Below are 13,011 nucleotides of genomic sequence, written 5' to 3' on the forward strand. Positions count from 1 at the left end.
AATATCACGTACTTCTCCTGAGTGGTACTGGAATCCTGTCTTATCTATCATGTTGTTAGACAACAGTGAGCCTGCAAATTATGAAGAAGAAATGGTGGGCTCGGATTCCAACAAATGGCTAGAGGCCATGAAGTCCGAGATAGGATCTATGTATGAAATAAAGTATGTACTTTGGAAGTATTACCTAAAGGTAGCAAGGCTATTAAGAATAAATGGATCTTTAAGAAGAAGATGGACGCGGACGGTAATGTGACCGTTTATAAAGTTCGACTTGTGGCAAAGTGTTTTTCACAAGTTCAAGGAGTTGACTACGATGAGACATTCTCACCGGTAGCGATGATTAAGTCCGTCCGAATCATGTTAGCGATAGCTCCATTTTTTGATTATGAAATCTGGTAGATGGATGTCAAGGCGTTCCTTAATGGTTTTCTTAAGGAAGAGTTGTATATGATGCAACCCGAAGGTTTTGTCGATCCAAAGAATGCTAACAAAGTATGCAAGCTCCAGCGATCCATTTATGGACTGGTGCAAGCATCTCGGAGTGGGAATAAGCGTTTTGATGAGGTGATCAAGGCATTTGGGTTTATACAAGTTGTTGGAGAATCCTGTATTTACAAGAAAGTGAGTGGGTGCTTTGTAGCGTTTCTAATATTATATGTGGATGACATATTGCTGATTGGAAACAATGTGGAGTTTTTAGAGAGCATAAAGGATTACTTGAACAAATGTTTTTCAATGAAAGACCTAGGAGAAGTTGCTTACGTATTAGGCATTAAGATCTATAGGGATAGATCGAGGCGCCTAATAGGACTTTCACAAAGCACATACCTTGATAAAGTTTTGAAGAAGTTCAAAATGGAACAGTCCAAGAAGGGGTTCTTACCAGTGTTACAAGGTATAAAGTTGAGTAAGACTCAGTGTCCAGTAACTGCAGAAGATAGAGAAAAGATGAGTGTCGTCCCCTATGCTTCAGCCATAGGGACTATCATGTATGCAATGCTATGCACAAGACCGGACGTCAGCCTGGCCATAAGTATGGCAGGAAGGTTTCAAAGTGATCCAGGAGTGGAACACTGGGCGGCGGTCAACAATATTCTGAAGTACCTGAAAAGGACTAAGGAAATGTTTCTTGTCTATGGAGGTGATGAAGAGCTTGTCGTAAAGGGTTACGTCGATGCAAGCTTTGACACTGATCTGGATGACTCTAAGTCTCAAACCGGATACGTATTTATTCTCGATGGGGGTGCGGTAAGCTGGTGCAGTTCCAAGCAAAGCGTCGTAGCAGATTCTACATGTGAAGCGGAGTACATGGCTGCCTCGGAGGCACCTAAGGAGGGTGTCTGGATGAAGCAGTTCATGACGGATCTTGGAGTTGTGCCGAGCGCACTAAATCCAATAACTCTGTTTTGTGATAACACTGGTGCCATTGCTCTAGCAAAGGAACCAAGGTTTCACAAGAAGACCAGACACATCAAACGACGCTTCAACCTCATCCGCAACTATGTCGAACGAGAGGACGTAAATATTTGCAAAGTGCACACAGATCTGAATGTTGCAGATCCGCTGACTAAACCTCTTCCACAAGCGAAGCATGATCAACACTAGAACTGTATGGGTGTTAGATTCATTCCAATGTAAATCACATAGCGATGTGAGACTAGATTATTGACTCTAGTGTAAGTGGGAGACTGTTGGAAATATGCCCTAGAGGCAATGATATAATAGTTATTATTATATTTCATGTTTCAAGATAATCGTTTATTATCCATGCTATAATTGTATTGAATGAAAGCATAGATACATGTGTGGATATATAGACAAAACAATGTCCCTAGTAAGCCTCTAGTTGACTAGCCAGTTGATCAAGGATGGTTAAGGTTTTCTGACCATATGCAAGTGTTTTCACTTGATGACTCGATCACATCATTAGGAGAATGATGTGATGGACAAGACCCAAACTGTGAACGTAGAATGTGATCGTGTCATTTGTTGCTATTGTTTTCTGCATGTCAAGTATTCATTCATATGACCATGAGCTCATGTAACTCACTAACACCGGAGGAATGCCTTGTGTGTATCAAACGTCGCAACGTTACTGGGTGACTATAAATGTGCCCTACATGTATCTCCGAAGGTGTCCGTTGAGTTAGCATGGATCAAGACTGGGATTTGTCACTCCGTGTGACGGAGAGGTATCTCGGGGCCCACTCGGTAATACGACATCACATATAAGCCTTGCAAGCAATGTGGCTAATGTGTTAGTCACGGGATCTTGTATTACGGAACGAGTAAAGACACCTGCCGGTAATGAGATTAAAATAGGTATATGGATACTGACGATCAAATCTCGGCCAAGTAGCATACCGAAGGACAAAGGGAATGGTATACGGGATTATATGAATCCTTGACACAGAGGTTCAACCGATAAGATCTTCGTAGAATATGTAGGATCCAATATGGACATCCAGGTCCCGCTGTTGGATATTGACCGGGGAGTGTCTTAGGTCATGTATGCATTGTTCTCGAACCCGCAGGGTCTGCACACTTAAGGTTCGGTGACGTTTCGGTATAGTTGAGTTATAGGTATTGGTGACCGAAGGTTGTTCGGAGTGCCGGATGAGATCACGAACGTCACAAGGGTTTCCGAAATGGTCCAGAAACGAAGATTGATATATATGATTGTTTCATTTGGTCTCCGGAAAGATTTCGGGCATTACCGGCAGTGTACCAGGAGTGACGAACGGGTTCCGAGTTTTTATCGGGAGGGGCCCACCCACCCGGGAGTGAGACTAATAGCCCAAGGGTGGCGCACCAGCCCTTAGTGGGCTGGTGAGGCCAGCCCAAGTGGGCTATGTCGGCTAAGGAAAAAACCAAAGGAAAAAAAAGAGGGAGGTGGGAAGGAAGAGGAGGACTCCTCCTTCCCCAAACCGAATTGGGGTTGGAGTCCTCCTCCTCTCTCGTCCGGCACCCTTGGGGCTCTCTTGAGACTCAAGGCTAGCCCCTCCCCTCCTCCTATATATATTAGAGGTTTTAGGGTTTTTGAAACACAACTTTGCCACGTGCAACCCTAAACCTCTACTTCGTAGTTCTTCCTCTAGATCAGAGAGAATTACGAAGCTATTATAATCATGCACATAAGAATCATATTATATATCAGAGAAGAGTCAAATATTTATCATGAATAATCCGAACATAAACCCACAATTCATCGGATCCCAACAAACGCACCGTACAAAATAGTTACATCATATGGATAAAATCGAAGACGAGATGATCATTGTATTAAAGATCAAAGAGAGAGATAAATATGTCGTCTAGGTACGGCCATGGACCCGTAGGTCTATGGTGAACTACTCACACATCATCATGAGGGCAGCAAGGTTGACGAAGAAGCCCTCCATGATCGATCCCCCCTTCGATAGAGTGACGGAACGGAGCTCTAGATGGCCTCCTGTCGAAACAGAGGCTTGCGGCGGCGTAAAAAGTGTTTCGGGACCTCCTCTGATGTTTTTAGGGTAAATAGGAATTTATAGGCCAGAGAACGGGATCAGGGGAGCCACGAGGCGGCCACAACCTATCAAGTCGCGCCCCCAGGGTGTGGCCAGATGGCTTGTGAGAGCCTCGTGTGCCTCCCGGCCTTCTTTCGATGCTCCACGGTGTTCTTTTAGTCCAGAAAAAATGCACAAAAATTTTCAGGTCCATTGAGCTTCGTTTAGTACTGGAACCTGCAAAGTGGAAAAACATCCAGAAAACAACAACTAGCACCAGATGTTGGGTTAATAGGTTAGTACTTAAAAATAATGTAAATTGATAGGTATGTGTCTAAAAAGTGTTCTAAAATGATAACATAATAGCATGGATCAATAAAAAAAATATAGATACATTGAAGACGTATCAATCTCCTGCTTGTATTAAATTTTTATGTATGTTTTTTCACCGCTTTGATGGTCATGGAAGACCCTGCTCTAAAGAATTTAGTTATTGCTGATGCAACATTACATGTAATGAAAACGGGTACTTGGATAGAGGAAACACAGAGGTAACTGATCGCACGAGTTCTTGATCCCCACTCCGAGTGACCTGAATCTCTTGGCAAGTGTTTTTCTTATTTTGGTCTCCTATGAGGAATTCACAAGAAGAGGGGACATTCTTAATCCGTTTATTTAGTGGAGTATCAGAATTCAGTCAAACAATCATTTTTCATTCATGCAAGTTTGGAACTTATTCTCTTAAAAAAATAGGCCACTATCATAATGGAAAGGGGAGTTACCTAGTTGGTAAAAGGAAAATATCTAGCTGTGAAATAACAATGTCTAACAAATAGAGCTATCGATTTGATTTCTCAGTTCCATCATTTGGGCAAAACAAAAATATGACTCCACGAAACAATTTACTTTTTGCAAAAAGATAAACACCCAAAATAAGCTGAGCGCTCCTTACTTCAACCCAAGATACTAATCACATGCACCCAAATCCCTTCATTTCTCTCAAAACTAGCCAAAAAATCAGAAGCGCTCGAAGCAATCTTTTGGGTCGGCGTCTTAGGTGATAATATGATTCAAGCTGGAAACTATCTACCCGAAGAAGATCGAAATCCAGGAGTGACTATGATTCAAGCTGAAAACTATCTACCCGAAGGAGATCGAAATCCAGGAGCCCTTATTTAAGCGTCGCGTTGGAGATTGCTTAGGGCATTCGTTCGAATCCATCCATGAAGTTGGATAGTCCAAAACTAGAACCTTGCCGAATAGCCCAAGTCGGTGCTTGTTTTAGTTTTAGGTATCGGATTTAGTTTTGAAAAAGTTGAATATTCGGTAAATAATAATTATTAACATTGCCTCGATACAAGACACGATAGACACTGTATCATGTCTTGTATATAGGCTACGTCAATTAAATTAGATCGGATGGACTATTTCAAAACAGCTTTGAAAATTTTAATCAAAATCTGATTAAAGGTCTAGTTCCAGCGTATTGAACTGATGAAGCACGTCTAGAAACGGAGGGAGTATGCTTCAGTGCACATCCACTACTGTTTCCGTGGAAGGTGAAGTCCAAACAACGAGTCCCAAATGTCATCGCTGTTAGTGCCACGACGGGATGAATGGAGAGGATGCGAATATCAACTTGGCTAGCTGGGTCTCGCCTGGTGGTGACTGGTGTGGCGAGGAATCGAGAAGGAAATTCGACAGCCCAGCACGGACCACCACGTCCTCCCGATTCATTCGTCACGTTTCATACGGTAGGAGTACTAGTAGTAGTTTCCTTGACACAATGGTGAAAGTAGCATCTCCAGGAAAAGCAACTGGCTACCGTTCATCAGATCCCAACCCCGTAACCGAGCCCAGGCAGCCAGACACGCGGCGCGCGCCGTCCAATCAGGCTACAGATCAGCTCAGCCAAGGCGACAAAAAGCGAAATCAACAAAATAATCAAAACCCCGATCCAAGATCCGCGCCCGCCGTGTGGCGCAGATCTCACGGTGGATCGCTCGACTTCGATCGCCCTCCCTCCCTTCCGCCCGGCTATAAAACCCTTTCCAACCTCGCCTTCTCCCCCCACCTACTACCGCATCCGCCACTGCTCGTTCACACCCGCTCCACTCGTCCGCGCTCCTCCCCCTCCCCGCAGCCCCGACGTGATCCCGTCGTGGATGCAGCCGCGTGGGAGGTCGTTCAACCGCCGCTCCCGCAGCTTCTCCCGCGCCCGCCTCGCCGTCGAGGGATCCTAATCTCGCCCGCCTCCCGTAACGAACAACCATCCCATCTGATAAATTCACGCGGAACAGCCCGCCGTTAACAGCCACGGGAACTAAGATGGACGCCGCCGCCGCCGCCGCCGCTGCCGCCGACGCAGTCGTTGCCAACGGTAAGCAGGAGGGGCTCACCAAACACCGTTCCGTGTCGGCCGGATCGGACCGGATCTCTGCTCTCGCTTGGTTGTTGGTTGGGGGGAACGGTCGAGCACATGGCGTGCGTGTCTTCCCTGTTTGCTGGAGTGGGGTCACTGACGCGTGGCGTGTGTTGCAGGGGTGCTGGCGAAGCTGGAGGAGGAGAGGGAGGCGCAGAAGAGGTACTGGGAGGAGCACTCCAGGGACCTCACTGTTGAGGCCATGATGCTCGACTCCCGTGCCGCCGATCTGGACAAGGAGGAGCGCCCCGAGGTGATAACGCCATTCCATCGCCTCGTTTCCGTTCCGTTGATTAGTGGTAAATGGTTAAGTGCCAGTATATCTGCGGATACATGATATTTTCGTTTCTTCAACTGTCCACCTGCCTGATCTGGGGAGCATGTGTGTTGATTTACTGCTTTTGCCCCCACCCGGCTCGGCGGCTCCAAGTATTACCAATCATAATATTGGCGCTACCTAGAAGAAATGCATGTTGTAATCGTTGATGCTTTTGGAGGTGCTGCGTTATTTGGGGAGCAAACTGATCCGTATTGTGTGGTGTTCAACGCAACTGTGCTGTGCTCATTGATGATGCTGACACGTAATTTTTAGTGTTCCCTGGATCCTAGTTTGGTTAAAGAAAAATATCGCGTCTACTTGAGATGATGCCAAAAACCTCAACTTCAATATGAAGTTTGTACTTGCTTTTTGGTTTTATAGAAGTTTGCCATTCATATTTTCCTTAGTAATAATATAATAATCCATCTTCTTGTATTTTACATTCAACATCAATATGGCATATTACATCAGGTATCATATAAGAAGACTTACCATGCTATATGCAGAGTACTAGAATAATTAAGGTGTAGTTCCCATGAAATAGACATGATTTCTTGCAAATTAGGACTTCAGAACATGTTTACCTGGACTTGTATTCAAGATTCTCATATAATTCCACTCTTACTTTTCAGATACTGTCTTTACTTCCTTCATATGAAGGAAAATCAGTGCTGGAGCTTGGCGCGGGAATAGGTCGCTTTACTGGAGAACTGGCTAAGACAGCTGGGCATGTTCTTGCAATGGATTTCATTGAAAGTGTGATTAAAAAGGTATCAGCATTTAACTACTCCTGATTTAAGAAAACATATTGGGTGCCTGAATTGCGATGGCATTCTTTTAATCGCCACATGCATGAAATGCCTGGTTCACTGAGCTCTTTTCAATATATTTTCATTGTAGAATGAAAGCATAAATGGCCATTACGAAAATGCATCCTTCATGTGTGCTGATGTTACATCTCCAGACCTGGTGATTGAGGACAACTCGATTGATCTCATATTTTCAAACTGGCTACTGATGTATCTTTCAGACGAGGAGGTAAGATAATGCACTTATGAACCTGGTTGTTTGTCTCGATCCTTGATTTAATAGCCATTTTACAGGCCTGTAGTAATCCTTTATTGTCCAGATCAATAGTTAACCCTGGTTCCGGAAAGCCTGAACTGATAACATCTAAGCTAATTTTTTGTCGGCATGTGTTAACTGGTATTCTATTTGATTTCCTGTGACTGTTTCTAAGCTTTATCCCTTGCTGTAGGTCGAGAAGCTTGTAGAAAGAATGGTTAAATGGCTCAAAGTTGGTGGCCATATCTTCTTTAGAGAATCATGCTTCCATCAATCTGGAGACTCAAAAAGGAAAGTGAATCCGACACATTATCGTGAACCAAGGTTTTACACTAAGGTAAAAAATGCTAACTTTTCTACCACTAGTGCCTTTCTCCCATTTCAGTTTCAGTTTTCAGTCTGTTTTCTGTTCTATTCGAAATTAATCATTACCTACTTTACTGCATATTAGCTATTGCCTCTAGAATGGATACATCAGTACAAATTAGTGTCACTTGCACTACTTCGCAACAATTTTATGTAGGATTGAATGCTCCACCACTTTCATTGCTTACCTGAGCTTTTGCCAACAAATTGATATGGTAGCATTTTCTTTTAAATAGCTAACATTTGATTTCCAAATAGGTATTTAAAGAGGGCCATGCCATTGATCAGAGTGGGAGCTCCTCTGAACTTTCTCTGCTTACTTGCAAGTGTGTTGGAGCTTATGTGAAGAACAAGAAGAATCAAAACCAGGTACTTCTCAGTCCATTGTACACTTTAGATATGCATGCACTTTCCATGAGCTAGTGAAATTGATGAATATGACTCCACGCTTTTTAGATATGTTGGCTATGGCAAAAAGTCAACTCAACAGAAGATCGGGGGTTTCAAAGATTTTTGGATAATGTGCAGTACAAAACCAGTGGAATATTACGCTATGAGCGTGTTTTTGGGCAAGGTTTTGTGAGCACTGGTGGAATTGGTGAGGGCATATATAACCATCTGCCGTTAAGAAACGTGTGATATTCTAGTTTGTAATCTACCCTTACAACTGCTTATTTATTGTCATTCACAGAGACTACAAAAGAATTTGTGGACTTGCTGGATCTTAAACCTGGGCAGAAGGTGCTTGATGTTGGATGTGGAATCGGGGGTGGTGATTTTTTTATGGCCGAAAACTATGATGTTCATGTTGTTGGCATTGATCTTTCCATAAACATGGTTTCATTTGCACTCGAGCATGCTATTGGACGCAAGTGCGCAGTCGAGTTTGAAGTTGCTGATTGCACCACGAAGACATACCCAGACAATACATTTGATGTTATCTACAGCCGTGACACCATCCTTCACATACAAGTATGTTCTTATACATATCATCGACTGCCCATAACGAAGTTTCTTGAGCTGAATTAATTGCAGTCTAAATGTAAAGAAATCATTCTAAGTTTTGTGTCTACATTTTTTTATGTGTTTGCATCTATAGTAGTTAACAGATTCTTTTGGCAAACCATCGTTTTGCTTTTACATCTCAACCTACAAATTATTAAGATGAAAATATTGGTTTCACCACTCTATGCGTCATTCCTTATTTGGCGACAGAATAACACTTTTATGACTAGTGACACTTTTGTATTTGCAGGATAAACCCGCTTTGTTTAGAAGTTTCTTCAAATGGCTAAAACCTGGTGGTAAGGTCCTAATCAGCGATTACTGTAGGAGTCCAGGAAAACCATCTGAAGAGTTTGCGTCATACATTAAGCAGAGGGGTTACGACCTTCATGATGTAGAGACTTATGGACAGGTGCCACTTAATTGCGATGATGTACTGTTAATACTGTTTGTGTACAAAAATGTTGATCTCCATTAACTTCTATACATCAAAACTATTCAGATGCTAGAGAATGCTGGTTTCCATGATGTCATTGCCGAAGACCGCAGTGATCAGGTTATTCCCTCACCAGCTCATTGGTTTGCAACTAATAGTGGTTATGTTTTCTTCCACAAACATGTAAAGAGCAGCTTCTTGGATACTAATCAATGCTTATTTCTCCACTTCAGTTCCTGAAAGTTTTACAGAGGGAGCTAGCCGAAGTTGAAAAGAACAAAGATGATTTTCTAGCCGACTTTGGTCAGGTAAGTCCTTGACAACATTAACTGGCAGTTTAGAAGTCCCCATTCTTTAGATGTCCCTAGCAAGGATATCTAATATTCTGAAAAAATAATAATTGCAAGCATACCTAATTCTTAGTCTGATTTATTTTCAGGAGGACTATGACGATATTGTGACTGGGTGGAACGCGAAACTTCAGAGGAGCTCTGCTGGTGAGCAGAGGTGGGGGCTGTTCATTGGGACCAAGTGATGGCCCAGATCTGTGGGTGTCTGCAAGCAAATAAAGTGGCTTCATTTCATGTGGCCTTTCTCATAATTTGGTTTTGCAATTGATATTTACCTATCCTATTTCTCGGTGATTCGGGAAAGCTGGTTATCACGGTCCTGTATTGATTCGATTATGCGTGATACTGATATATTCCGCCTATGTTTGAAGTAAATAAAAAACCACTTTGTGGCTTTGGTACCAGACTATGACGTGTGTTTTGTGTGTGATGTTTTCTTCTACTGAATTCTTGAGAAAATAGCCCTGGAGATTATATGCGCCAGTTTTATTTGAATTCGGCACTAGGAGGTGTTATCCCTGCTGCATCTTGTTTGAGAAAATAGCCCTGGAGATTATATGCGCCAGTGTTGTTTGAAAGCATGTGGAAGTGTAAGGAGGATAAATATGGAATCAGTACTATTGGGAAATGTTTTGCACAGAAAAATATATATTATCAAACGGGTGCATCAGAGCAAGAGATGAGATGCAACCTGTAACATTTGCTGACCATGTATTGTTTGGTAGGCAGTATTCTTTTTTGATAGTTTTGTTGTCGTGCAAAACAGAAGCTAACGCTGAGGGCATGGTCAATGCATAGCCTCACGATGATGCCTTGTATGTCATATAAAATCAAATGTCAGAAAAAATAGATTTAGATGAGGAAGCAGGATCCTTTGCAGGAGGCGGATTGTCATATAAGATCAAATGTCAGAAAAAATAGATTTAGATGAGGAAGCAGGATCCTTTGCAGGAGGCGAATACTTAAAGAGAAAAAATCTGATCCGATATAAAAAACTAAGTGTAAAGTAAAGATATAAGTGTATTAGAGTTTTTCTTTTTTATTCTTTAACTAGTTAGCATGTACGTGCAACGCACGACTAACCGAATAATTTATAAATTATCTTTTATATTAAAATTTTAGTATATATATATATGCAAAAATATTGAAGCACACATAATATACACATTACTTGCACTTCATTGAAAAATTGAAAACAAATGTATTCAGTGAAATAATGAAAAAAATGTTTGAAGTAACATAAGACAAGGAAAAACATTGGGCTCACTTGAAAGTTGGAGCAAGCTGGAATGAATCCTAACTTCTTCACTTGATGCATCATATCTAACTTCAATGTCTGAAAAATTAGCAAGCATATTGTCATCAGATGCCAAATATAATTGAAGCATAAACAATAACACTGTAAGTGCAGTGTAAAAATTTACCTGTCCTGTTGACACAATGACAGAATCTCTCATCAGGTCAAGAGATATTGGGCAACGGAAATCTTCAGGCATAGCTACAGTGTCAGACTTCTTAACTTTGATAATTTAATTATTTAGACATGACAATTTTACATTATTATGAACTAATGTGAGAAAAGGGTTTTTCCTACATCCAATCTTGTCGGTTATAATCATTGCTAGATTTCTAGGAGATATCGGATAAAAAGAAACACGTGCTACTTATATCCTTCAAAGAAGATCAGTTTAGCCCCACCCATATAACCAGCATGTGGAGAAAACAATCCTGCAGGCAACACAAGCTAAAAGTATGATACTATTGTGCCTCCTAAAAGAAAGAAAAAAAATAGAATGATAACATCAGTTTCATCTATCACTCCACGTCGTTATCCATTTGTCTAACGCCGACACGCGGTGGAATAGTCAATGGCTTACAGCCGAAGGAAACTGCCTCGTTTTATGCCGCCGCTGCACCCGTGCTAACTTGCCAGTATCAATTTTCGCAGCAGCATGCAGTTGCAGTTTCAGAGATGGAAGGCCCTGACCAGGTAATCAAATGGATCATTTCTCCGTTTCATTTTGCTATGGATAGGCACTCTTCATCGTCGATTTGATTGATATTTCGCTCCTGGATCAGAGCATCTTAATGATGTGTTTTGTTTGTGCATGCGTAGGAGAATCCTTGCGCCATCTGCCTCGGCGGCATGGCCGCCGGCGACGGGCAGGCCACCTTCACGACGGAGTGCTCCCACACCTTCTGTTGAAATTTGGAGGTGGGCCTTAGGCCCATTAGAGAATTTCAGAAAATCTACAAGGGCCCATGTAGGTGGTGGCATGGCAAGGTGGTGGGAGTTTAGTCCCACCCCGCTAGTGGAGGAGAGTTTGGACCCCTTTATAAGGGTCTCTCTTCCACATGCTATTGGAGAGTGAGAAGAGAAGGTGCCCTCGCGCACTCCTCCTCCGCCGCCCGCCTCGCCACGCCTCGTCACGACGCGCCGCGGGTTGCGGGAATGAGCCGAGCCGAGCTCATACCTACGCGCTTATTTACCGACTCGGACTCTCCACCCAGCCGCCTTTATAAGCACGCGATCGCCTACCCTAGCCGTCACGAAATCAGATCACATCTGCCTCACGCGTTCATTCCTTGAACTGCTGCTGCCGCCGGCGACTCCGTCGAGCAGGCCTCCGAAACCTCGCCTCTCCGGTTCCTGTACGGGAGAGGGGCGATTAGGTTTTTGGGGAGCGATCACGCGACTGCTCGCCTCCGTCCGTGTCGCCCTCGTCATCGCCATGTCTTCACCAAGCGAAGCTGATCGTCTCCGCGAGGAAGCCGAGAAGAAGACGGCAGAGGATACTGCCTCCGCCGCCGCTGCTGCTGCTACGGCCAACTGGCCGATTGGAGGGTATGACTCGTTTATCCTCTTGTTCGTACTTATTCTAGCAGTACTACTTGTTTGCATAGATGTATCCACTATATGCGTAGTATGTGCTAGGTTAGCTCAAGATCAGTATGTCATTAGTCTAGTCAATGCCATGCTTGTTATTATTTTGTGGATTAATCTACTCGGAAAATTGCCTATTTACTCAACAATCCAAAAACCTAATGTCTGTAGGAATTTTTCGAGTAATGGTTTTGCTGCTGCACTGAAACCGGATAAGTTTACCGGTACTTTTTTCAAGCGTTGGCAAACGAGAACCACCTTATGGCTCACGGCTATGAACGTGTTCTGGGTAGCCGGTGTCACTCCTACGGAAACTATCACTCCTGAACAGGAGAAGATGTTTAAGGAGGCCACCGTCCTATTCCTTGGAGCAGTCATTAGCGTGATCGGAGATAAGCTGGTTGATGCATATTTACATATGCATGTTGCCAAGGACTTGTGGGAGGCGCTCGAATCTAAATTCGGGGCCACCGATGCTGGGAGTGAGATGTATGTTATGGAGCAGTTCCACGATTACAAGATGGTTGACAACCGTTCTGTATTGGAACAAGCTCATGAGATAATATGCATAGCTAAGGAACTTGAGGTTCTTAAGTGCAATTTGCCGGGCAAGTTTGTCGCGGGCTGTATAATTGCTAAGCTCCCTAATTCCTGGAGGAACTTTGCTACTACTCTG

General features: G+C 43.2%; 1 protein-coding gene across 1 annotated transcript; it reads left to right on the top strand.

The window, feature by feature from the left end:
* The first annotated feature begins 5,552 nt into the window (after positions 1-5,552).
* LOC123444185 (phosphoethanolamine N-methyltransferase 1-like) lies at positions 5,553-9,855 on the top strand. The gene is made up of 12 exons (XM_045120822.1): positions 5,553-5,868; positions 6,030-6,163; positions 6,862-6,999; positions 7,130-7,267; positions 7,488-7,631; positions 7,919-8,029; positions 8,117-8,258; positions 8,352-8,632; positions 8,916-9,077; positions 9,168-9,221; positions 9,335-9,409; positions 9,541-9,855. Exons 1-12 carry the CDS (start codon positions 5,817-5,819, stop codon positions 9,634-9,636), a joined length of 1,527 nt encoding a protein of 508 aa, XP_044976757.1. The 5' UTR covers positions 5,553-5,816; the 3' UTR covers positions 9,637-9,855.
* The last annotated feature ends 3,156 nt before the right edge of the window (positions 9,856-13,011 follow it).

This window comes from Hordeum vulgare, chromosome 3H (assembly GCF_904849725.1).
Source record: "Hordeum vulgare subsp. vulgare chromosome 3H, MorexV3_pseudomolecules_assembly, whole genome shotgun sequence".
NCBI classification, from domain to species: domain Eukaryota; kingdom Viridiplantae; phylum Streptophyta; class Magnoliopsida; order Poales; family Poaceae; genus Hordeum; species Hordeum vulgare.